This window comes from Gasterosteus aculeatus, chromosome X (assembly GCF_964276395.1).
Source record: "Gasterosteus aculeatus chromosome X, fGasAcu3.hap1.1, whole genome shotgun sequence".
Taxonomy (NCBI): domain Eukaryota; kingdom Metazoa; phylum Chordata; class Actinopteri; order Perciformes; family Gasterosteidae; genus Gasterosteus; species Gasterosteus aculeatus.
The window spans coordinates 9554504-9581632 of record NC_135698.1 but is presented as its reverse complement, the minus strand read 5'-3'; the positions used below and the strand labels follow the sequence as shown (position 1 = coordinate 9581632).

General features: G+C 41.6%; 1 protein-coding gene across 2 annotated transcripts; it reads left to right on the top strand.

Moving 5' to 3' along the window:
- Positions 1 to 539: 539 nt before the first annotated feature.
- Positions 540 to 5156, top strand: LOC120808780 (leucine-rich repeat-containing protein 4). Of its 2 annotated transcripts, XM_040161934.2 has the most exons (3): positions 540 to 1059; positions 1147 to 1278; positions 1459 to 5156. In XM_040161934.2, the coding sequence occupies exon 3, from the start codon at positions 1580 to 1582 to the stop codon at positions 3575 to 3577; it is 1998 nt and encodes a 665-aa protein (XP_040017868.1). In that variant the 5' UTR covers positions 540 to 1059; positions 1147 to 1278; positions 1459 to 1579; the 3' UTR covers positions 3578 to 5156. The 2 variants fall into 2 exon arrangements, with proteins under 2 accessions (XP_040017868.1, XP_077939157.1); XM_078083031.1 differs by having other exon boundaries at positions 540 to 1278.
- The last annotated feature ends 21973 nt before the right edge of the window (positions 5157 to 27129 follow it).

The following is a 27129-nucleotide window of genomic DNA, read 5'->3' as shown; positions in this document are numbered from 1 at the left end:
ACACACACACACACACACACACACACACACACACACACACACACACACACACACACACACACACACACTCTATCTCTTGATCCGTCAGAGGTTCTCTCTCTCTCTCTGCTTCACTCTGGCTACTGCAGTAGGTCTGCCGGTCATGCACATGGCTAACTGCCTCAACTTACTACCTCAACCATGGGAGAAAAAAACAAACTGATGAATAAGCAGCCGGAGGACCACTGCGGGAGGCAGCGCAGGTGACAAGCGTCGCGCGGAGGAGACCTTGTAAGAAAACCTTTCTTCGTTTTTTTGGATACAGACACGGAGCGCACTTTCACACACACACACACACACACACACACACACACACACACACACACACACACACACACACGCACACACACACGCACACACGTCCTCCCAGCGTCGTCGCTTTCTGTATTTTTGTTCATTGCAGAAGAGGATACGAGTGCTCTCTCTCTCTCTCACTCTCTTTCCGACAGCCTTTTGCAAAGCTCCAACAGTGCAGCGCATCTCCTTCTCCACCCCCCCCCCCCCCCCCCCCCCCCCTCACCCAGCGCCACCATCTCTGCCACTAGCCCCCCCCACCCCAGGAGGAATAGATGGATTACTGCTAACTGTGCACACGGCAGCCTGCAGCCGCTCTGACCAGGGCCAGTCCAACGTTGGGAGGAAGAAAAAGGAAGACCGAGGAGGAAAGAAGAGGGGGAGGATGACTGTACCGGGAGTCCTTTTAGCCTTTTTCTGTCTCTCAGTCTCTGTCACAACGGGGCTAATCACCGACTGACTTGCCCCTGGCAAAGTCACAGTGAGGCAGGTCTCCACCGAGCAGGCAACCAGTCGACAAGCCAGCACATGTATCAGGAGCCGACCGGACTTGGGATTTTTATTTATTTCCGTCAGTCACTTCTCTTCTCTTCACTGTGTTATGGATCGTTGTGATTTATCCAACGTGGAGCTGCATGTCGGAGTCCGTAGCATGGCAGGGGGGCAGTTAGAGGGGGCAGAAGCGATCCTGGCACCCGCCAAGCATTCATGGCCTTACCTCTGCTTGTGAGTGCTTTTCATGCTGCTTTCCCTCTTTAATACTAGGAGCCATTTTGTACCCTTGGCTAATAAAGGTCCACCTCACTTTTTTAGAGAGGAGAAGCTAAAAAAAAAACTTCAATCTGATGTCTCTCCATGGAAGGAAATTATAAATGAACACGATGAATAACTGTTGCTTTTAAAATCTGGACAAGATGCCAAAAGGACTACTTCCAAACTAATGAGGTACGTCACTAATAATGTCGTTCAACCTTTTTCTTACATTGCTGCACTGCTTTTCCTCGACTACGTCTCTTGTATTAATCTCTCTATCCCTCTTTTTTCCCTTCTCTCTCTCTCTCTCTCTCACACACACACACACACACACACGCGCACACACACACACACATACCAATTTTGATGTAGCATCTCCCTGCACCGTCGATGGAACTTGGGAGCCTTGAGCTGCTCCAGCCCGGCTAGGGTGGTCTGTCCTCTGGTGTGTGCCGCCTCCCCCCACCATGCAGAATAATGAGCCCTCCACACCATGAGTCCTCTGGGCCAGGTTAGTGTGCAGCCTACCTGGAACGCAGCCCTGCTCGCCGTGCTCTCCTTTATGGTGCCTGCTCTCAGTATGGGCCAGTCCACGGGCCCTGCGGTGGGCTCGGCTAATCCACAGAACTGCCCAGGTGTGTGCTCGTGCACTAACCAGCTGAGCAAGGTAGTGTGTACACGTCGAGGCCTGGTTAGGGTTCCACCCAACATCCCAGCCAATACCAGGTACCTAAACCTGATGGAAAACAGCATCGAAACTATACAAGCAGACACCTTCAGGCACCTGCATCACCTGGAGGTGCTGCAGTTGGGCAGGAATGCTATCCGACAGATTGAGGTGGGTGCCTTCAATGGCTTGACCAGCCTCAATACCCTGGAGCTGTTTGACAACAGACTCACTGTCATACCCAGTGGAGCTTTTGAGTACCTGTCAAAGTTGAGAGAGTTGTGGCTAAGAAACAATCCCATTGAGAGCATCCCCTCTTATGCATTCAACCGTGTCCCTTCCCTCATGAGACTGGACTTGGGAGAACTGAAGAAGTTGGAGTATATCTCGGATGGGGCATTTGAGGGACTTCAAAACCTCAAGTATCTTAACTTGGGGATGTGCAACCTGAGGGAATTTCCTAATCTTTTACCACTGGCGGGACTGGAGGAGCTAGAAATATCAGAGAATGTTTTCCCCGAACTGAAGCCCGGGGCCTTCCGTGGGCTTAAAAATCTACGTAAACTGTGGATTATGAACTCGGCTATCACTACCATTGAGAGGAATGCGTTTGATGACATCACCGCCTTGGTGGAGCTGAATTTAGCCCATAATAACCTGTCATCCCTTCCCCATAACCTCTTCACCCCTCTTCAGTATCTGGTGGAGCTCCACCTACACCACAACCCTTGGCGATGTGATTGTGATGTGGTGTGGCTCTCCTGGTGGCTCAGAGAATACATTCCCACAAATTCCACATGCTGCGGACGCTGCCACACCCCGATCAACATGAGAGGACGATATTTGGTGGAAGTTGATCAGACCACCTTTCAATGTTCAGCACCGTTCATACTTGATGCCCCCAGAGACCTGAACATCTCCGCAGCGAGGGTGGCAGAACTAAAGTGTCGTACAGCCGCGATGAGCTCAGTCCGATGGCTTCTACCCAATGGCACTGTATTGACCCACGGCTCGGCCCACCCGAGGATATCTGTCCTTAATGATGGAACACTGAACTTCTCCAACGTTCTGCCATCAGACACAGGAATCTACACCTGCATGGTCAGCAACATGGCAGGGAATTCCAATGCCTCGGCCTACCTAAACGTAAGCAATGCTGAACTCAACACGTCTAATCTGTCCTATTTTACCACCGTGACAGTGGAGGTTTTGGAGCCCACGGTGGAGGAGACCCCTAAACCCAAGCCTACCATCCCTGCCTCGCCATCTGTCTTTCAGCCTGTCTTCATCTCCACACCCACTGTGCTGTTCCAAAACCCTCAGACTCCCAAGCAGGTGTCAATCCCCACTGCCAGAGTCCCAAGTGGGCCGGCCGCCAGCCTGGATGAGGTGATGAAAACCACCAAAATCATCATTGGCTGTTTTGTCGCTGTTACCTTGCTGGCTGCGGCGATGTTGATAGCATTCTATAAACTGCGTAAGCGGCATCAACAGAGGAGCACTGTGGCGGCAGCCAGGACCATAGAAATCATACAGATGGAGGAAGAAGTTCCTCCTGTTCGCCCAACCACGTCTGGATCTAGTGGCTCTGATGACACACTGTTGGTACTGCCTACTTTGGTGGAACACAGCAGAAACACCTTTAAGCCTGGGTACGTGTCCTCTACGTCATCCCGCCAAGGGAACTATGGAGCCCAATGGACCCAGAACAACTCTCTTCATCGCTCAGTCAGACAGCATCACAGCCACATCAGCACCATTGCTGATCCCTACATCATTAAGACTACTCATGGCAAGGAGAAGGTTCAAGAGACCCAAATCTGAGTATTGCTCCCTTTGGATTTATCTCTGACTCAGCCCCGGCCTCTCCTCTCCACCTCTCTGCTCATCAGTCCATGCAATAGAAATCCACAAAGAACAAAACGGTAACTTTCTTTTGTACAGAAGTGCAAAACAGAGAGAGATGTTTGTTTCTTGTACATGCCTATACATACGTATATAAACAGAAAAGAACTGCAAATATATATATATATATATATATATATATATATATATATATATATATATATATATATAAATTAGATTTTGGTCAGGCAGTGGTGAAACAGAATATATCCAAAAAGAAAGTCATTTGAAATATTTTCTAATAACTGGTGACTTCTATTTAAAAAAAAAGACAAATATACTGAGTTGCTTTTGTGATTCATGATACACGGTGGTTCGGTCTGCTGTAGGAAAAGAGGCATTCAGTCTGTTTTTCGACCATATTTAGAAAGCAGTTAAACACTCTTTATACAGGTACCAGTTTCTAAATACAGCCCCAAATGTAAGCTCCAGTTTTTACTGTGCCAAATATTATAATATATGCAATAAATTTCCAGACTTAGGTACACAAAAAGACACAACCGCAAAATCTAGATGGATAGAGACATTTGTCCAAGGATAGCAGCGTAATGGCATCGATAGAATGTGCTGTTCAGTAGCTATCAGCCAAATGCTTTTGGACTGCAGTGAATTTCTGCAGCTTAGGTTTAACCCTCTGTTTGCTGGAGCTGAGCTGCATTTATTCTACAGTGCCAGGGCTTCTTAGTTGTAGTGTATCTAAAGATGTTTATTTAGTGTGCACATGATTCCTCACTGGTTTAACTGGTCAAGAGCAGGTTGATGACAGTTGTTGCAAATACTTTGTTCTGTTGTTGGTTGCATTTTCATTTAATTTTTTCATTGTTTATTTTTGACATGCTTCTTAATGGCTTGTGTAGAGTTTAGGGCTAATTTAATAATGCATTAAAGCAGTTGCCTGACTTGTCTCTGCAAGGGCTCATTGCGATGCTCATTTTTTCAATGGAACAAACATGTGAAACAGAGCTTTGCTGACCATTCTGCTTTCGGAGAAAGAAAACAAAAGGATTGAAGTGAAACAAATGAATGTCTGATTCTGGGGCTTTTCCATGGACTACACTGAAACATGACTCTCTTTTTCTTTTCCTTTTAAACCGTTTAAACAGTTTAGCAACAATATTTTTATGGAGAGACAAATGGAAGCTATGAAAAATAAAAAAAAAACATTGGTTTGTATTTCTCTAATCAGAAACACTTCATCTGATGCTTTTTCTTGTCTCTGAATATATTTCCATTTGTGTGTAAGTTGTTTAATCGCAAAGGCTGAAAGCAGTATTGTAAATTGTATCATACCCCAAACCCCCATCTTACGGTCCTATGCATTTACTTAGTGTTTGCATGAATGGGTCTTTAAGTAACTGGTGTACAATGCTGCATTATACCCCACAGTGGGGCTCTATGCAGGTCAGATAGGCTGTTGGTCTTTGATGCCTCGGCTTAGTTCTTAACATTGATTTCTCAGTGACTGTGATGGGGAAAAAAATACATGTATCCCACAGTTCTACAGTTTGTGGGTTTCTTTTCCTTACATGCTTACCCGAAGGTTGTAATTCCCATCTGAATCATAGGATTTGTGAGTTATAATATTGTATACACACATATATATATATATATATATATATACGTATAGACTTGGTGGTCCACCATGACATGAGGTATGACACAAGATTACTTTGACAAAGTACATCACACTACACAATAAAGGGAAAGCCCACAGATTCTTACAATCTATTTTTTTACGGATGCTGTATGTGCCAGAACATTCTGAACTATCTTGACGTCCAGCATCTGAAAGCCCAGCTAACATAAATAAGTGTGCAGTCTTTGTGGTGACTGAAACTTCTTAACGTTGACCTCATACTGTTGCCCTTCATACAACCACTCACCAATCCTCTTCCCTTTGTGCTGATTAAGACACATACTTTTCAACCCAAAAGGCTCCTGGTCATATACGAGGTATAAGTCCAAATACAAAAATGCTTAGGCTATTTGGGAATATAGAAACATTACAGTGTGACCCCATATGGTAATTGTGGTAAGGCTTCATTTAAAACCTACAGGCTGAACTTCCTGTACCATCAAGAGTCTGTTAATAATGCGCTCAGAGGCACCGAATGGCATTTACTTTATGCGCACATTTCCTTTTGACATTCACAATAAGAAGACTGCATTACAGCAGGTACTCTGGGGCAGTAAAATGAAACAGGGAAAGCAATGTAACAGTCAGGATTGCAGGTTAAGTAGATTTTTTCAATATATATATGTGAAAGTACAAATATATATATGGTGCATAGAAACAAACTAAGGCATATAACATATTGCAGACATAAAACAAAAAAAGCGAATTCCTCTAATGATATTCACATTTTGGAGGTTTTGACAGCGCTGAAAGGATGTGTTTGTGTTTTCTGCCAGCACACCTGGCAGCGTGAGAATACGAGTGGGCCTCAACAAGCAGATGGAGCTCTAGTGACTATGTCAAGTGTTACTTCATTTTCTTCTAAATGTGAGCACAATACACTGAATATTCAATCACCTCCAGAATGTGATGACCACTCGTTGCTTTGACAAAATAGACTATTGTCACAGTACGTGTGGGTTGTAAGAGAGCAGCTTCTTATTATTTCCCCAGCACAGCATGACTCTGGCTAAGCTACCGCATAAAAGCCTGTTGGCTGTTTATACATCCTTTAATGTGCCTTTACAAGCAGCCAAAAACACTAGCCACTACTTTGTTTCTTCTTATCTCATTCCTCCTCCTCCTCCCCTTCAGTATTAAAATTGGAAGGGGAAGCAAGTCAAGATTCAATATAATACTATCAACCATTAAGTCGAATCACCGGTTGCTGCTCCAGAGTCAAGGGGGAAGAGGCTGGAGTGGATTGGCCATTGTGTTAATCGCTGAAAACAAGGGCACAGAGAATAGTCCCTCCCTGACACCATCAGTAGGGTTAATACCAATCTGTTCTCTCGGGTGGCTGCCGTCTTATCTCCACCAGCTGAGTCAGTCATAAGCTTTGAATTTTGCTGTATGTTGCCTGGTTGCAAATGAGCTGTGACAATATCTCATAACTGCTGCCAACCCCCTTTTCTCGCTCTCCTCCCTTTTATCACTTGCGCTAATTGACTCAAACTCATTAACTAAAACCCCTCATTAGCACAACTAGGTTGTGTTTTGGACTCACTTTCTTCCCTCGTCCTTCTTTCTCCTCATGTTATTCGTTTGACAAAGCAGCTGCACATATTTGCTTTGTCTTTTGGAGCATGCCCAACAGTTTCCCAATTAAGCCAATGGGTTACTGATAAAGCTTCAGCTAAAGACATATTTTTCAGTGTCAGAGGCTTGTGCTGCTGTCCATATTGGCAGGGGCTTGGGGAGGTTAAAAAAAAAGTTGGCTACGCTGCCACTATATGGCATCTCTCACTCGGATAGATAGGATCTGCAGAGAGAGAAAACACAAAAGGGGGCTGGGATAAAGCTCTACAGCATCCATGAAGTTAAGGGTTTGTTGGGAACAAGTCCTTGAGCCTTAAGATCCATATCTGTTAATGAAGTTCCCATCAGTAAGAGGTGTTGGTCAGGTGGCGGGACAAAGCAATTAACACAGTTTCTTCACTGAATGATGCCCACAAAGGAATCCACGGTCCTGTTAGAAGTGAGAAACGACATCTAGAAACAAGTTACGTATGTAAAATTAAAGAAAAATTACACGTGAAAATGTCTATTTTAGAGCCTGAATAAGTTTGAACTGAAGCCTTTTCAATTAAACTGGTACTTGGTTTGGTTCAAGGTCAAATATGACAGTTAAGTGTTAATCTCGAACACACTTCATAGACATACACATGTGAACACACAACCTGCAAACCAGATTGCTGTTCCAACTGGCTTTATTCTCAGTGTTTTTCTTCTCACTTCTATATAATTGCCCAATTTATTTGTATTGTTTGCAACTAAACCATTTAAATCCAGTACACCGCTAAACAGTTTTTGGAAGTACTTCAGCAGAACATGGAAGGATGGGTGGAGAGACAAATATTTTGTAAATCACAGCTAAGAAGCATAATGGGACTTATTACTTTTTCGAATTCCGCAGCGTGACTGTGTACACCAGGTGAGTGACCCTCTTGAAAAAATATGATGCGGTCAGAAAATGACTCCCTTGAGAGAATGAACAAATTATCACTGATACCTAGTTCGTGTCACACGCTGGAGAAGATGGAACTGAACTCCCTTTATTAGAAGAGGACGTTTAAACACTCACCTCTGCCCTGATTTACTGCAGGTTAAAACAGAGACACGCAAAGCGCTTCGACGCTTGTAAGAAAAAAAAGAGATATAGCATTTTTAAATGGTTGTTTTGCGCCATATGACACTGCCATTACACTGTCTCAAAGCCCATATGCAGTCATATATACTGGAGTTCGTGTTTATGTCATAATGTGTGACCGTGTGCCTTTTGAACCAGGACGGCTCTGGATGAGATTTCTCTGTCAGTCAGTCTGTCCAGTGTGTGGTGTGTCCTCCATAGCAGTGACAGCCACTGTTATTTCAACCTCTCCCACTCACTGCTGGGGAGGTTAAAGTAGAACACACGCTTAGAGGCAAACAAAACAACAAGAAAATGGAATAAATTTTTTTTTTAAAAGGACCACGAATGAACAATGAAGGAAGGGCTGAAGTTACTCTAGCCCTTCCTTCATTGTTCATTCTAGTAGAGGACACCCTGCATTTGATAAGCTGCTCGCTTTGATTAAATACACTTCAATTATTTTGTAACGATTATCATATCCACGTGCAGAAAGTTCACAGAAATAACAGAAATACCTTCATTCAGCCTTTTGAAGTTTAAATAACCAAGAAGAGCAATCTTTCTTCATCCACCTTTTCATAAAAGTCCTGGAAAAATGGTCATGCATTTTAATGGCCGAAATGAAAAAATATTTAAAATCAATTTTCAAATCAAGTTGAGCGCGTTGCTTGTGTTGCCAGTGAGACACAACTCTCAACCTATCGTACCTGACCAGAGCACAAGTCTTTTACCATCAAGAAATACTTTGATTGTGCCTTGAAAGTTACACATGTTATGCTAGGATGTGGTTTTAAGCCATGTTTTACATAAAACCCGTGATATGTTGTCCAGCCCTGTGGGCTGAAACTTTGAATCAGCGCTCTGCACCAGTTTATCACAAACTATTTTAGTTTTTCTTTGTGATTCCAAAAAGAACTGTACCGCAAACATCAAGAGCACATCGCACTCACATCCTTCACGTATACCGGGCCGCAGTCTCCTTCCCAGTGAGCAATATGGGTGACTCACCATCAACTAGCCTTGACATATTGAGAGAGAGAGTGTGTGTGACAGATAAGGAGACAGACATTTCAGTGACATTTTAAACTGTACATAGGGACTTTGTGAGCTGTATCAAAAGAAATAGCCATTCAAACAGTTTCCATTTGATAGTTTTTGGGGGTTTATCAACAGACCCAGTGTCAAATCTTCACAGCTCAGTGGCAGTTTTGGCATGAGGCATGAATTCATTTTTTTGTCTTCAAACTTGACTTCCGTCTCTTTTATTCCATTGACCCTGCCAATAACATTCAAGGCCACACAGTTGCTATGGTTCCCCAGGATTCCGGAGCAACGGTGATTGGCTTTTGAGGAAATTGCGTTAGACATGAAGCCGTGTGAATAGGGAGCTAACTGTGACCCTGACAGGATGCACTGTATTCATATTTACTTTGGTTAGACAGCCACTGGAAATAAAGCTCAACGGCCCTATTCACTGGCTGGTATGTCTTCATACTGTTGGAGGTAGACCAGAGTGATGTGAAAAAAAGGAAAACGTAATCACCAGCCACACGAAGCAGAGCTGCAATAACGGTTCCGTGTTATGGGACCGTTTTGGGGCACAAAAAGACAAAATGAAAAAAAAGATGCTACTTCATCAAGTTTAAGAGGTTTCACAATTTAATAAAAGCATGCAGTGTTTCTTAAAGGGAAATTCTACCATCAACAACTGGAGTATTGTACACATGTGGGACATTACTTGTGTAAGGAGTGAAATAGCTAGTTTGGCTATTAAGTGTCCTAGCATAGCCTTCATCAGAATAATGTTTAATAACATAAAGCTAGGAAACACATCCAGTATCATAGGTCAGCTTTAAAAGTTCAATGCACTTGTCCGAATACGTCCGAAATTATTCTACAGTCCAGTATTCAAGTGATCTGAAAAGACACAAGACCACAGGTATTGTAAAAGCAAGTCGACCTCTGGTTTTGTACGTATATACAAATTTGTGACCGGTGGTATAATTGGTAAGTGGTATAATTTTGAATGTTAAATATTGTTTTAAAAACTCACACAATGCTTCTGTAGAGATAAACATTTTAACAGCACACTAGTCTGTCTTGCCCTCTGCTCTTAAGTTCATGCTCTCCCTGAGTCTTTATATATATTTATTTTATTTATTATATATATATATATATATATATATATATATATAAACCGGCTGCATCCAATATTTCTGCAGGCATTTCACTACTCTTATTTGTATATATCTTTACAATATATATATATATATTTGTATATCAACAACATGGAAAAAGGCACTAAAGCATAAATCGTGTGGTGTAGTTTATTTATATTGTTTATCCCTGGTGTGATCTAGCAAAGGGGACGGCGTCACGGTGCCCAAGCCTTCTCAAGCCCCCAGATATTGCTGTGCGATGGCTGAACCCCAAAATGAAAATAGGTCAACTCAGGCAATGATGAAGCGTGCACTTTATGTAATGTTACGAGAATCAACCAACTCCAGCTGGCACTTATTTGCTTCACCCAAATATTGACTCTAAATATATGTAAGAGAAGTAACTAACCATTGCTTTAGTACATATCCCATTTCTTAGCCTTCCTCATCCTCACAACATCCCCTTGAAATGCCTGCTGAACTGAAAAAGCTATTGGAAAGCTTCTGTGAGGCATCCACGGTGTTGGTGTCACATGAGTTCAGGACGGGGCGCCCAACAGCAACCAAAGGAACAGAGTCAGGTGCACAACAGTCTTGATTCGCATCAGCAGGGCAGGATCAACTGTGTGGATTCCCGTGGACCGACAGATGATGGCTGGCTCATGTCGTGTGGCGAACGACAAAGGACGTCGGGCAAACTCAGGGGGTCCTGGAGGACCAGGGCGGAAGACCGGACGGACTGAGGATGAGGGACAGCAGGAACAGGGTTTAAATACCGCCAGCAGGTGACGAGCGGGATGTGTGTCAGCCTGCAGGACGATCGGCTGGATCGTGTGCAGCTGTGCCCTAGCGGGGGCTTGGACACGGGAGGCAAACGAGAGGTGCGCACACACACACAGGGATCCTGACAGTTGGAAATCCATGTATCTTTTATTTCACTATAAGTTTAGTCAGTGAGAGTTGCTGTTCTATTATGGCAACTTCATCATCATTGTCATCGAAGTGCGCAACTTTTGGTTGCTTAGTAACAGCAGGTGTCACAGTAGCACATCCCCCTTAAGCACCTTGGATAAAAGGATGAAAGCATCTGGTGTTTCCAGGCATACGCACTGTGGGAACGGCGCCCAATGTACTATTTTTAATTTGTCTTCCTTTTACACATTTTTAAAGCCATACTTAAATATATCATAAGACCATATGTGCCATAAGTCAAGAAGATAATTATTGACTTGATTATTATAGAGACAATATAAAACACTCGCTTTTAACAGAACTAAATGGTAAGTTGTAAACAATGTCACTAAACGGCCCAAATATAGTTTTATAGTATTTATATAGTTTTAACAAAGAAAGATCTTTAAGGAGGTTCACTAAAAGCTACTATTTCTCAAATGAAGGCCACTAACCTAATAACGACCACCGACACTTGCATTATGATGGCTTATATGGATCATTTAGCACAGAAATATTTCCATATTATTACATTGAGTGCAGTACAACATTGTATTGCAATACTCTGTACTACAGTAAAAGAAAAAAATAAATAATAATTTGATTAGATGAAATCCAATGTTGTCATTGGATGAGAGTGAGTCACGGAGTGTGCATTATTCAGCGATAATGTACACTCCCTGTTCACTTTGACCCAAGCGTTCCCTATCACAGCGCACTCAAAGGAACAAGTTGGATTTAGCGCGACCGTTAGTAGCCTCAGTGACGATCGCCGGAAAAAAAAAACACGGACATCCCACAAATTTGGTTTGTTTCGGGCACTGCGAGCTTTCGCAACCGGACAATTAAGGTGGACGTCATGATGCTGCACGTTGGGCCTAACATCCCCGAACTGTTACATTATTGGACAATAAAGTACAGCCTCTCGTACCTTATTGCTTGAATAAATGCAATGTTATTAAAATAACCTCCTCAATTCTAGTTCCCTCTTTCTTAAATAAACACTTCAGCTAATTCAAATTAAGGCCATTTGAGGGTAGTTACATTTATTAAATAGTCAAAATTGAAAAACCTTCTTTGCTGATATGCACCCCACCAATATTTAAGTTGACCCTTAAACTTTCTTGGTGCATCAAAGGTGATACGTCACACCAATGCACCAAAAACGGGATGCAATCTTTTCTATTTTAAGAATCTGGTCTGTTTACAAAAATAGAACGTCATCAACAGTTGCTTAGAGTTTGTATTAGGAAGCTAAACAGATCATAATTCATCACTAATATGTATTTTATATTAGTTTATCTCAATCAAACAATTGTATTCATCAAGTGTCTCACTAAAACTACAGTATTCATTTTGAACAAATGATAATAACGTTATACCAAACACTAATTCTCCCTGAACAGAGCCTGAAGGCATCATAATTTAGCTGAGCCTTCGTACACAAGCTGTTATGCTGCATTCACAACAAAAGCGAAGGAAATTACTTACGCGAGTAGATTTCATGCAAAGTCAATGCTCAGAAGCAAATAGTTGCGGTTGAAGTGAATTTTCAACAGGCGTCGCAAACGACCTGAATGAATGTACTTCTGCCACTCATCTTAAAGGTATCAACACTTTACAGACAGCAGGCTCCATCATGTAAGCAACATATAGAATCTTTCAATATCCCAGTTTTGGTCTCAAATTTTTGTCCTCCGAAGGAGAGCAAATATGTGTGCAGTTGCTCAGATGATGATACAGATATGAGCAATGTTTATTGTCTATATAATGGGTCTTGTTGGATCTCAACCATTTATTTAAAAAATATAAATGCTGAATTGAAACTTAAATATCAATTTTCCCATGTCCACAACAAGTTGGATATCCTTGGTAATCCACTTGTGTTTATATATTTGGGGATTGGTAGAGCGCGTCCCAAATTTGACTTGGGGAGCTGTAGGGGTTTGAAAAGTACTTCCCTCTCTTTTTAAATACTGAACTGAGTAATAGAGCCGTTGTAGAAGATGACAAAATATAGTATAATTTACTGACTTTAATTTACTGACAGTAAAATTGTCCAAAATACATCTTAATCAGAATTGCACAGTACACACATGTGTTCCTTTGTATGTTGGCTGAACCAATAAAGGTGACTCCATCACACAGTCCGTCAGGAAATGAAAGCATACAAATAGATGTGCACCTGGCCCACACACGGGAGTGTAATTCATGCCCCGTGTAGTGAAAGTATGAATGAGAGTGAACAAATCTTAGCACAGGTGTTTTATTGTCTGCAGGAGAATAATGAGTTTTCAGCAAAGGGTATTTATCTCAATACTCAGAAGATTACCCTTCCAATCCCTCTAACAAATTCAAACTATCACAGTGGAACTACACTGCTAGTAAACACGGGGAGCATAAACGTGTTCAATTTTAACACTAATTCTGTTGTGTTTGAATTACGCAGACCATTAGCATCAGCAAATGTGCTCCAAGCCACTGTGTCTGTGCGCGCATTAGCTCAGAAATGACAAAGTCGGAAACAGGAGTGTACAACGGCATGTCAGTGGTATTAATAGTGAGATGAGAATATCCAGTTGTGTCACCTTCTGCCTGTGGTGCATATTCATAGCCTTATCACTTCAAAACACTGTGACAACACAAATGAGCTAATTGCCTTGGTGTTTCCCTCCCTCTTTCGCCTGTATAATCTGTATAAAACGGCCACCGACTCTCTGTTCTCGCTGTCACTCGCGCTCTCTCTCTTCCCGTCTCTAATGCCTATCTTTAATTTGAATCCTAAGAATTGCACCTTGTCCTAATCGCGCTCGCAGCTGAGTCATAACCTTCACTTTGAAGTCGTTTTCTTTTAGCCACTTCGTCCGTGAGCAATTCGGTACATTGCTCATGGTTTTTGAATCCACACACTATTCTTCTCCCACTGCCATTTGTAGATCATATATACTGTATCTGGTCATTTATTTTGTAGTCTTCGTCTCCTTCTTGCCTCCCCCTTTTTCCTCAATCTCCTTCTTGTCCTCTCAGCAAGTGGGGACGGATTATGCCGTGACAAAGAGCCTGCAGTGGAGGGGGATTTGGGGATGCTGAGGACTCACTTCTATGCCTCTGTGCTCCATTATTGTCCCACTGACGCACCTGTCTGACACACAGAGCAGCGAGAGGTTGTGTATTAAGGGAGGAATGACGGATGAGGAAGAGACACATGTATTTATTGAAGTTGCAAAGCAAAAGCATGCATGTACAATAAATACAAGGTGATGTATGGAAGAAAAAGAGAAAAATAATTGATCAATCGTTACTTTTAAAATATTTGAGTACACGGGTTTCGAGTTTGTGTAATTTAGGGAGCAATGCTTGTTATAAATATTGTATAGTTCACTTGACTGCCAAACATTTGTCTCAAAAACCCCACGTCCTTGCCAAACTACCATCAATTTTATCATTATTATGTAAATTGATCAGGGCTTATGAATGAAACAAAACATAACGTAACGGGAAAGATGATCACAACATACTACAGGCATGAAATTATAGCGTGAAGACAAGTATTCAAATCTCGTACCCTGTTGAAAATCGATGTTGCATAGTTTGGAGTTTATATGAAATAAACATTGCACACAGACTACTGGCGTGAGGGGAAAACTGGAACAAGTGTGGGAGTATTCATGAGCAATCCTGGTGAGAAAGCCGAAATACGTTAATCATCACCCAGTGGGTAAATTTCACTCGGGAACCCGCCCTCTTTCAAGGTGAAGTAGAAGGCGAGGGCCTGCAGACACATGACCTCCCCCGAGGTGGCTCCCCAGCCAAGGACCCAACGAGAACTAAGACCGTTCTCACAAGACTCTGAGTATAGATCAAACTAATAGCTAGCTTAAAATAAACAAATAGTTTGAGTAACTGGGACAATTCAGTAAAAATCTGCATTGCAGACCATTTAGTGGACCCAAGAGTTTGACTTTAAATGGTCAAAATGGCCATTGCCTTGTACCGTCACTGACACTTTTACGTGACAATTGCCAGTATGTGAATAGCTGTCTGGACGGGCCAACAGATATAAAACTCTCCATTGTGATATTGCTTGGTTGATCTTTCACAGCTTCATGATAATGATGATGATGATAGCTGTGACTGGCGGCATAGATTTAAGTCTGTACGTCCGTGAACATGATGTTTTTTATGGTATTCTGCAGGGAATTTCTTCAAATTAAGCAGAAACGGCTACTTGAGGACAATGATTAAAATATGCCAATTATGAGGATTTAATTTAAACATCCACTAAGATGAAATGATGAAATGAGTATTTCTATTTACTGAACAAAAGAGAGATGTATAATGTGTATACCTGGTTCTATCTGTAGATCGTTGGACGTGATCATTCTTTGAGCATTATTTAGGATGGATATTTATCCTACAGTAATGTTTAACATAAACAAAGATTAACCTAATTAATGTTAACACAATCTTGTGTACCGGTGAATGGAGCCAAAACACACAACTAAAGCGCTAGACATCAGCATGCTTGATTGGAGTATTTATCACTACCGTGGCCCTGCAGACACACACACACACACACACACACACACATGGTCAGACTCGCCCCTCTCCGACACCAGACACTATAAATCACACGACAACCCTGTCTGGTAAAGAAAATTCAACGTGTAGTGCGGTGTGTTGTGTGTCTGGGGGGGGGGTTGTGGGTGTGTAAGGGATTGGGAAACTTTCTCATGAGCAAGTTAGGACTCCCAGTGGCATCAATCCTGCTACAAACTGCTTTGATCAGTGTGTAGTCTCAATCCAATTTAAGAGCTCGCCCCAAGCAAGAATGTGTGTGTGTGTGTGTGTAATTTTGTTTCTAAACTGTAAACTGGTGTTTGGCCCATGGCCGCATACACACGCACACACAAACACACACAATTTCACTTTGCAGTCTTTCCTGTGGGGAATGAAGCGTCATTGATATTCCAAGTTGCCGCTTGCCACATTCAGGAAATATATGACTGGCTGATGAAACACAACCATCCCTTTGTACTCTCCTCTGTGTGTCTGTAACATACACACACACACACACACTCACACCATTCACCCACTTATTGTGAATACGTTACAAAATTCAATATGTATTGTTGTGTAACTGCAGCCGATCAGATTAGCATTTTACCCTTCCTTAAAAACACAACATAAAATATTCAGTTTCTGCGGGAAAGAGTCATGGGAGCCCTGAAAGTGTTTATTCATGTAGCACCCTGGGAGAGCTCGTTGGAGGGATCACTTTACAGTGCACAGCAGAGCTCATCAGCTCAATATATTACTCTGCTCCTGAAGGCAACGCTGTTCACTTTGGACTCCTACAGAGTGAACACTGCTGATCAGCAGGACACACACACACACACACACACACACACACGCGGATTCTCTCTCCCATTTCACACCCAACCATACTTCAACCTCTCTTCCCCCCCGAGCTGCCCTTTCTTCCATTTCGTTCCGCTGCCCTTAATGGGAGGTGGAGAAGATGTTAATAGGCGAGAAAAGGTCAAGGACAGACACTTCACGTGCTGCTTATGCAACCGGCCGCCTTTTGCCAGAAAAACGACACTTGCTAATAGGAGACAGGTACAGTGAAAGGTTCTGTAAGGCACATGTACAGGAGCTTGTATTTTAGCTGGTGCAAAACTGCTCTGAGAGTTAACTGTGGATAGCTTTGATTCTTTATTAAAAAATTGCTGATACAGGTCTGTGGTTCCTGATCCAGCAATCAAAGCACACACCCAATTTATTAGAGCCGGCTTAGAGCGGCTTTCATCTTAGCACGCCAGGAGCTTTTGCTTTTTCGCCTGTGAATGTCATTCTTCATTGTGCAGCCGTATGATCATGTAAGGGGAAAGAGAAAAGAAAGATATGAAACCTTTTAGCAGGGTTTTCTGCATGTACCACTTGTAGACAACCTTGCTAACAAGGCTCGTTTATCTCAGTCACCCAAAACAATATCAATCTCAGTTTCAAATATGCAAAGAAACACTTCTCACATTAGCAATGCGAGGGGGCGCACACAATGACTGGCATCTGCTGACACATAGACTTAATTGAATAGCAACTCATTTTTCTTGTTATTAATTTCCCTCTCACCTTCCACGGATGCACAAAAATGCACACACACACAAGCACACTTTGTCCCCGCTCACTCTTTTTGTAAATGATAAGGTTTGGGCTCTGACTGACAGACGACGGAGCCTCCCTGCATCCTCTCGCCCTCGGTTCCTTTCTGTTTCTCCCGCTCTCTCATTTTCTCAGCTTCCCTCTGCTCTCATTCTGCCTGTCAGCATTATGAAGCCCAATACAATGCACGCACACACACACACACACACACACACACACACACACAGTGGCAGAGAGAGAGGGAGGAGACATTAGGAAGAGAGGAGAGGAGGCCGTGAGTCTTAGCTGACACCACGCATGTAAGCTACTGTAACTGGGGAACCTAAACATCACCATGGATTCACTGCTGACAGGACAGATGAGGAGTCTTAAAGAAGTTTATACTCAGACATTAAATGGCAAAATAAAAATACAGACATCAGCGAGTCTACAGTAGAATAAAAAGTGTCATCGGACATTGTATCAAAGAAGCCCATGATTTACATCGTCGGCATATTAGCTAACACATTGTATTTAACCAGTTGTTAAAACACTTCTGCACGTATATACAATCATTTGTTTTAAATAGTACTCATGCATATCAAACAGTAGACGGGACATTGCATTGTGATTTTTGGATCACTGGCTACCAAAAAAAAAAGAACAAGAACAGGGAGTCTGGCGTATCGAGTACATGCGTACATTCTTTTTAAATTTGGTTCAAGAGCAGATGAACTTGGTAGTTTTACTGTTAGTTGCCAAATAAGGGGCCACGGTTCAGTTGATGGCAACAGCAAGTCTGTCCAACTCCTCCTCTCTTTTATGAAAACAAAAAAAGGGACTCAATATACCGTGGATACCTGTTCATATGACGCCAAACTTTATCTTTCTAGGATTTCTACAGATATTTCAGAGTGTGCATTTCAGAGATATTATCCTGGAAACCTCATATTCCTCATGACTGCTCGGAATCATATTCCTCATTTTCACTTTTCACACGTTGTTTACAGAGTATTTTTTTCAATGGAGGAAATATGTAATTTTTTGTCCAGGGACTGTGACAGACACGGTTTGTGGGTACAGTCTTTCCAGGCAAACGACCATATACTGCCGTTTGTCTGGGCAAAGGCCTACGAGGACAGTTCAGACAAGCAACTGGAATGGCTCTACTACACTGACACACTGCTCTTTCTTTTAATCCATTAAATACCAATGCTGCTGCCTAAATGCTACGTTTGCTTTCACTGCTTTGACTTCTGCTGCTGTTGGTACGAATGCATAATACTTATATTCACAAATCCCTCAGTGGCATCAACTAAGACGGGCCGTGTAATCATGAGTGACAGCATGAAGGAGAGAACTGACAACCTCCCTTAACCTCGTTGCATTTAGGAAACATTATAAAATACAGCTTTCTACTGAGGACATTGAGGACAGGGACTAGTTCTGTTTTAGACCATACTTGAGACAAATATATAGCAAGCGGTAAAAGAGCAACAAATTATGCCCAGTTAAACAACATTTAAATGTAACAGTGAAAAGACATAATTGAAAATGTACATTATAACATGATAAACAAGCAAGAAATATAAGAGTATAATGTGGTAGTAGCATCTACCTTTAAAACCAAACAATTAGCGTTTAATTGCTCTTGTGGGAAACAAATAGTGTGTATATTTAACAGGTTTTCTCTCACTTTGCTGCTGCGCCGTAGCACATTTCCCCGCTCCGGCTACACACCACAACTGTGAACCTCAAGTGTTCCTCTCACTCTGATTTCCACGTGACTTGAAACCCTCGCAGACACACACCGACCAGAGCGGCTGAGGGTGTGTTTTATTCCTCCAGGTGAAGGGATCCTGGCGCGGAGTTTGGAGAACCGTGTAACTGTGCCGCTGTGTGCGCCGTCACTTGAAGTTGAGGTTCGTACCGCTGTTTTTCTGCTGCACTGCAGAGGCCTGCGCCGCCTCTTGCTTACAACTTCAGAGCGGTTTCCCCGGCAACCAGGGTGTCTGCACATGGAGAGCAACCAACTTCCCCAGATGAGAGGTTTTGTCAGTACAGTCACGATCACAAGGGAAGAGGGAGGCGGGGGAGAGAGACGGTAGAGCACAAAGCAGCTCTTATATATCACATACATTTCTTGGAGGGGCATGAATTGATATTTGTCCAAGCAAGTGGCCAAACCGTCCTAAGTTATAGTAGCACGGTATCTCCACCCACACGCACACAAACCAAGTTAGGACCATTTCTCCTGCTTGATTCCCTTCTAATTCAGTAAACTGAATGTCAGGTTTAGCTCACAGGATAACAATTTTAAAGTCATGTTTACTCTGTGTGTCAAATGCCAATAGGAAGCGGAAAAGAAGAAACCCATGGTTTTCGGGTGGTGCAGGTCTTGTTGAAAATATCACAGACGAAAAGAGTTATACCTTGACAGTAACTCAACTTTAAAGGAGTAATACTTTAAATGGACACTGTCCTAAAATCAGATTATAACTTTAAATAGCTTTCAAACATCGGTGATTCTTTGACTTATCTGATAATAAAGAAAAGGAAACATTTAGCAACCAATGTAACCTGACTTGCATAACTATGTTAAGTCTGTAGAAAAACTGTTACCATGTACTATGTTTAGTGTTAGTCTGTTCATTAAAGAAACTTACTGTACCAACTGTCATCCTAGAATTACCATATTCTTTGGTCCCTTCAAAGAATGCCATGACCATCTCTAAATGGCAGCTGTGGTGATATGCATAAATCCGTTTGTATTTGTGACCGTATCGTGTAGGTATTTATACATTCAACAGATTTAGATTCGGTATCATGGCACCAAACCTCCATTGTGCTTCGAGGCAACACGGTGTGTTAAAAACACTTTTGTATCACACTAGTGTGTGTTTTGTATCGAACTGGAATAGTTGTCATCCCAATCGTTCATTTTGAGGATTGGATAAACACCGGATGGATTTTCCATCAGAATGGAGTTATTTTAGCTCTTTGGTGAGAGATGGACAACATTTGTGATTGCATGTATAAAATTGTGAATTATTGTTTTATTTATTAAATGGGATGGAATAATATTTCATTTTTATTCTTCTTAGAGAGAATTTTTGTATTGTTTTGTATTCTGACATGTTAGTTATGTAAAAGCTGATGTTAAAGTAATTGGGACAACTAAGCAAATAATAAAACATACTATTTCTAATGATCTAAAAATACCCTGGTTGGCCAAAGTTTCCCTTGTGTGTTATTCCACTTTTTTTTCATTGACTGTTTTCTCAATTTGGATCTTTGAAGTGAGGAGTAGTGCTACAGCATCCTGCCCAAGGGACCAACTTGTGCCTTAAAAGTCCACTTTCTGCTCCCGTTTCACCACTAGCCTCTCACCCACCTCGCTCTTCTCGCCTGTCTGTTTCTCCACCGCTGCCTTTGTCCAAACGTGTGACTCACCACACTGCAATTATGCTTTTCTGTTTCAATCAAAACATTCTCCCTCTCCACCGTCTCTCTCTCTCTCTCTCTCTCTATTTTGTCTCTTTGTCTCACCACCCACTCTCGTGATGTATTTCCTATTTCTCAATATTATTATTATTATTTTTTTGTCTGGCTGACCTCTCCTCTGAATAAGGATGGAATAATAATGAACTTTCCATCACATATTAGTCATTCAAATCCATCGCTTGATGAAGAGCGGGCAGTTTGGTGTCTCTTTAATATGGTGCTAATATGATTAGTATCCTCCCGCTGTGGCAACAAGGGAACAGTGCCTGTATTTGTATTCATATTACACATGGTCATTTGGTGGCTTGATAGCATATCCATGTTTTTAGGCTTAGTCATTACTGCTTCTCATACACTCATAACTCTTCATTATTGCAAACAAGGAAACGAGAACCCCTGAGACACACACACACAAACACACACTTCTACACTATGCTGTCTTGATGCATTGTTTGAACAGGTAACTCTAAAATGTTTCGGCTGCTTTAGACCCCAGCTTTGTCAAGTCAGGCCTAACAATGTTAAATGTTGACTTACGTAATTGTATTAATCTTGATCAATCTAGTGTGTCTCTGATCTATTAATGCAGCCACATTGTCTTCCTTACCTCAGAGAGGCACTATCTTTGGTTGTGACACAGACACAGGGGCAAGCAGACACCAGGAGATAGAGATCACCTCTCAGGTACGACCTCTGCTAATGACACACGTGTCTGCAAACACAAAAGGCTGTAGACTTTGTCGACAGCGGTGCCGGTCAATAGGCTTTTGAGGTTGTGCACATTACACGATGGCTCCGGAGAGAAGCTGTAGCAATGGAGGTAAAGTTTCAGCCTCAAACCAGGTGTCCTGATAATTGTAGTCACTCTAATCCCGGTGTCTTTTCAGCGCATTTGTCTGCATGGAGCAATTGAAATCAGAGTTAAACACTGTCGTCAACATCCTCAGCATTTGAAGAAATACTGTTATTACTTGCAAGTAATTATTTGTTTAATCACTGGAAGCAAACCCTCTTTTATTGGTTATGTTTCTCCACCATTCACAAACAAAGAAAACAAATTGGATGATTATTATAATGGAATGCATTTAAAGGATGCTTTAATCGGAAACATTTTCTGTAACTTCTCTTTTATTTTCAAACAAAACGTTCAGAAAAGCTGCTCTGAACATGTATTTCCGAGCAGCTGTGGCAATCACTGAAAACTATTTACATTCTCTAAGTAACTGCTTCCCTCTGACAATTCATGATGCTCAAATGTCAAATCGTGATCGCCCAGCCATCCCCGTCCAAGGACCATATGAGGAGGTGTGTAACAGGTCAGTAGTTAATCTTTTCAAAGGATGCATTACTTTTTAAGTAGAAAAAGGCCACTTGCACCGTTACGTGATATGTTGAACGGACTTCGAAAAAGTTGTTGCAGCCGCCGTTCATCTTATAGTCAATTGAGCAATTGCTCATCACGGTTGACAGTTTAATCTTTATGTCAGGCTACAAGGGGTGATTCGGCCGGATTTGGATTGGAAGCCATAGTAGGATGCACAGCTCAATACAGGATCCCGTGCTTCTCCCTGCTCCTGCTTGAGGCTGTGTGATTTCATTGAACTAGTACCCGGGAGAGGCTTATTGTTAGGATAAGATGATGCCACAGCTGTGCTGAATCCATCTCCAGCCTATGGCATCGGTGAATGAAGTCCAAGATGAAGGCAGAAAACAATCCCTCCAAGAAGGTGAAGGGCCTCCACCAAATCCCTCCAATTGTGACATTTTAGGGCACGTTGGGCATTATGTCGGAGTTACTGAAGAGGGAATCAGGGATGAGGTGGGAGAAACCCCCCGTTGGTTTGAAATGCTCACCGGCCGGGCGTGTAGAACGTGTGTGTGCGCTGTGGTTTGCGGTGTGCATGATATTAAAGAATAAAAATTAGTTTGCACTTTTTGTGTTTCATATGCAAACAGAAGAGTGGAATTATTTACGCTTGGAAACTGAAAGAAATTGCCTAATAGCATGAAGCCATTAAAACTACAACAAATACAAAAACAAGTCACTATTGCTGAAAATAATTTTCACTTTTTAAAAATTAGTTTGCACTTTTTGTGTTTCATATGCAAACAGAAGAGTGGAATTATTTACGCTTGGAAACTGAAAGAAATTGCCTAATAGCATGAAGCCATTAAAACTACAACAAATACAAAAACAAGTCACTATTGCTGAAAATAATTTTCACTTTTTGCGTTACAGATGGAAATCGGGACAACCAGGATTTATGAAATATTCTGAATAGTATCATTGTTTTTGTGCTGATCTGCTTTTGCAGTAATTCTGCTTTGAAAAACCCGTCTCAGTTTCACTATAGGTTGACCACTAAGCCGGGCGCAGTTTGACAAAAACAAATAATCACTCAGCTGAAGGAGAGACCGTGTGTCAGTGGTTTAGACTTTAACCTAATATGTTAAATCCTTGCAATGCAGGTCACGCATTTCCCCTCTTTGTTTTTCAGCCATTTTGAAAGATGCTGACCTTTTTGTTATGAGCTAGCCTAGAAAATACTCGCTGATTGAATGCTTGATTGATTACTCATTGTTGATGATGTGGTCTTTAGATTTGCTCTTGTTCTCTGGAAAACTGGCATTTTGGATGAATTAATCTTTGCCTCCATAGGTAAATATTTAATTAGATTCCAAACTATTAGTTCATTTTTAAGTCTGCATTTTTGTTTTTTACACGGCATTTACAAAACAGTTTAGAATAGTTTTTCTTTGTGTTTTATTGACCAATGTTAATTGATCCTAAAGCTGCAATGCGTGAAAGACAGCGGTGATGTAGTGACTCGTGCAAGTTGATTGAACATTAGAAGCATCAATACTGCTTTCTTTATCTCATATGTTTGACTCAATGTCACCAGTGCCTCGGAGGGAATTCAATATACTATTTCAAATGACAAATAGATAGAATTGACAATAAGCATGCTCTAAATGTGGAGAAGTAGATATTTTGATGTTCTGTTAGAAAGGTTTCAGTTTCTTTGTTGTTAGCAATTTGATATCCTGGATAGTTCGGTCATATCTCACTCAATGGAAATACTCTTTTTCACAGTACTGAAGCGTAGATCACATATAATTGACAAAAATGGACTGATATTGTAAGGAGTATTGAGCACACTCATTATTTCGATGACGTCCATGATCAACCACGCTGTTGCTACGGAAACTGTTGTAGCCTAATCACAGTGCCCTAAGGGCAGATTCTTATCACAGTATCAGTGTCTGCTGATGTTTTCTATTCGGTCACTTCTAATTTTAATCAAAATTGGTTATTTGAAGACTTAAGTTACAAGTAAACATCAAACATTTTAACCGTGTATTTACATTTTAAATTAGCCTCATATTAAAACAGCTCTGCTAGCCACATAGAACATTTCATGTTCTTCTGAACTATTTATGTTTTCCTACACGGCGCACGTTCAGGCTCAGTTGATTGAGGGTGTGGCTTCAGGTAAAGTAGTAGGCTACGATATGAAGTGCCACCGAATTCAGTCAGTTTGCAAAACTTTGACAGAAATCGAACAAATGCTGCACAGTTGTACAATAAGTTGCTCTCACACTGTGTTTCACAATATAAGAATTTCCTCTGCTTTGTTTAAACACATTTCTGTGCACGTGAGTCTCTCTGTCGCGCCCCTCTGGTTGGCTAATGGTCACCGCGGTACACTGTGGTCATGCTTCAGTAACCATTAATTATCCTGCCCCGACACATGGCGTCGTCGGTCAAGTGTAGCTCCCACTTTCCCCGGTGTAAACCTCTTTGATTTGTCAGCACTGTTACAATTGTTTGCACTATTAGCAGAGTTAGCTGCTACCCACACACTCAGCTGTCTTTATTTTGAGAACTGTGTGGAGGCAATATATAGGCTCTGAATGCTTTATTGAGCAAGCCATATATTTTCCTCTGTTTCTTTAACCATCTCTTACATGACCATTTCTGTTCAGGTCAGATGCATTTGAGTGTGGTGTATATCATAACAGTTATTACGTTTAGTTTTCCACACATGACGGATAAGCGGTTTGAAAATGTACGGATGGATGGATGGATGGATGGATAGTCTCAGGCTCCAGTTTATTGTGGCTCTTGTGCGTCACTACCGGGTCACATAAATTAAGGTGATCAGACCTTTCAAATTCACATTTGAATTTCAGCTCCTCTGTCCAAAGAGCAAAAGCAGCTTGACAAGGATGCACTGTGTATTTTATTCTTAATATAATGTGCTCTTAGTGCTTGAGAAGGTTTTCTTCTGGTGTTTGAGATAGGTTTCTCAAGATTACATGACTTTCTATCCTCTTGGTCCTAAATGTACATATATAATGTATAGAATATAGAACATCCACAATGCGGAGCCTCAAAAGAACAAAAGTAAGAACGTGTGGTCAATGTCCGTCCAAACAGACACAATCAATTAAACAATCACTCGCGACTACTTAATCGACCCATAATCCATGTAGCACAGCCACAGAAAACATACTATCCTAAATAATGATGAATAAACAATGATATCTGCATGGAAATGATATGGTGCAAGCAAAGTTTTCCTTATCTCTCTTCCTACACATTCACTAACAGCGACAAATAATTGGCCATTTCTCCAATCCATCATTGATTCTTCACAAACAATGAAAAATGGAACTATAACTAACATAAGATGACGTGGCATAGAGAGGGTATGAGGTCATTTGGGACGCAGGCCGAACCCAAAGATTTCCCAGAGTGGACGATGAAAAGCTTTTGCCTGCTGAAACGGGGGAATTCTTGGCTCGCAACATATGTCTTTTCCATGCGGATCCCTAAAATTTAAGACACGAAACAGACCTTGAATGTAAGATGCCCGAAGATGTGAGTGGAGCTGTCAGCATGATTGGCATTGGTCGCCGGAGACACTCCACAAGGCGTGCGCACTCAACCTGCTTCATATCAGCAAGGACAAGATTACAAAGACGCTGTGGCCTAAAGGGGAAGACGTACATACTGTAGATATACAGGTCAAGGGACCTGCTTACTCGAGCACTGTACGGTCGTATTGACTGTATGTCCACAGGGACACAACCAGCGATGTAAAGAGAGTTTTGGAACAGAACTACTACGGCAGCAGAAAAAACTCTGAACATTTAACGGGACTTGATGGCCCGTAAAATGCACCATAAGACAGTAAAAGTTTTTTTGTAAGTAAACTTAAAACATACAGACGAGGTTTCAAAAACACACTTTGACCTATTTCTGCACAAACTTACTTGAGATGGGAGCACAAGTTATTTAATCCAAAAGTATGTCGGTTATACGACTGTTACCTGGATTCTTTTTTGGGAACCAAAACAACCTATGCTGAGTTAAGAGCTAAGGTGGGAAGATCAAAGAAAAATGATACTCAAGTAAAATCACTATTACTTTATAACTGTGTTTATTCAAGTAGAAGCACAAACATACTTACAGTATGTAAATCTAAGTAAAAACATGAAAAGGGAATGAGTAACTTTATTCTATAACATCAATGTTAGTTCCTCAACTGGTAATAACAAATGGGAATTTTGTCTTGTTTATATTTTTGCTAATGAATTGAGTAATCCTGCCGTGTGACATTGGTGAAAAGAAGCGTTTTGATTAACTGGTGGGGAGTGAACCGCCAGACGATATATCCTGGAATAATATTATACGTGAGGCTTTTGAGGAGCGATGACAAATAAAGCAGGACATCGCTGTAACCGCGTAGTGCCGCTGATGTTTACTCCGTGCGGGACACCGCTTGTGACCTGGACCACCTGACCTATTTTCCCTCGTTACAGCTGAGCGGCACCACGGCTATTAGTGCACCCGCTCTAATTTCACATGATTATACTCTGGAACCAGTCCGAGATGTATTTCATCCATGTCTATGGATATCTGCCGTTATAGTCCCGGATAATGAGCATTAGTGGCTATTGACCTTACTTTACCCATGTCCAGAGCACTTAGTACCACAAAACGTGAACATGCACAAAAGACATTACATCTTGTTTACATTTTAAGAGAGCAGAGGCAATGCCGTAATGACAGACTGAATGGGAGGGGATGAAAGCCGAGGCTGATGAAAGCGAAAAGAAAGAGGTCCATATATGTATGGATGCTCATGCCCCACAGTGGAGTTCTATTTCTTAATGCATGTTATGTGTACATTTACATGTCTCTTAACCTACATTTTAAACATAAACGGGAACACTGACGAAATGATCAAGAAAAGCAGCAAAGGAGGCTATAAGACGTAACTTGATAACATATGACAGTGACAGACACAAACTACGCTTTAGAGCAGATTGTGCATTTTGAATTCACACCAAACAAAATATTATTGAAAATACTGCTCATAACTGTGGAATAAATGCA

Bases quoted from the DNA above. Each gene is read 5' to 3' on its own strand.
- LOC120808780 (XM_040161934.2), top strand. From the start codon at position 1,580: ATGAGTCCTCTGGGCCAGGTTAGTGTGCAGCCTACCTGGAACGCAGCC.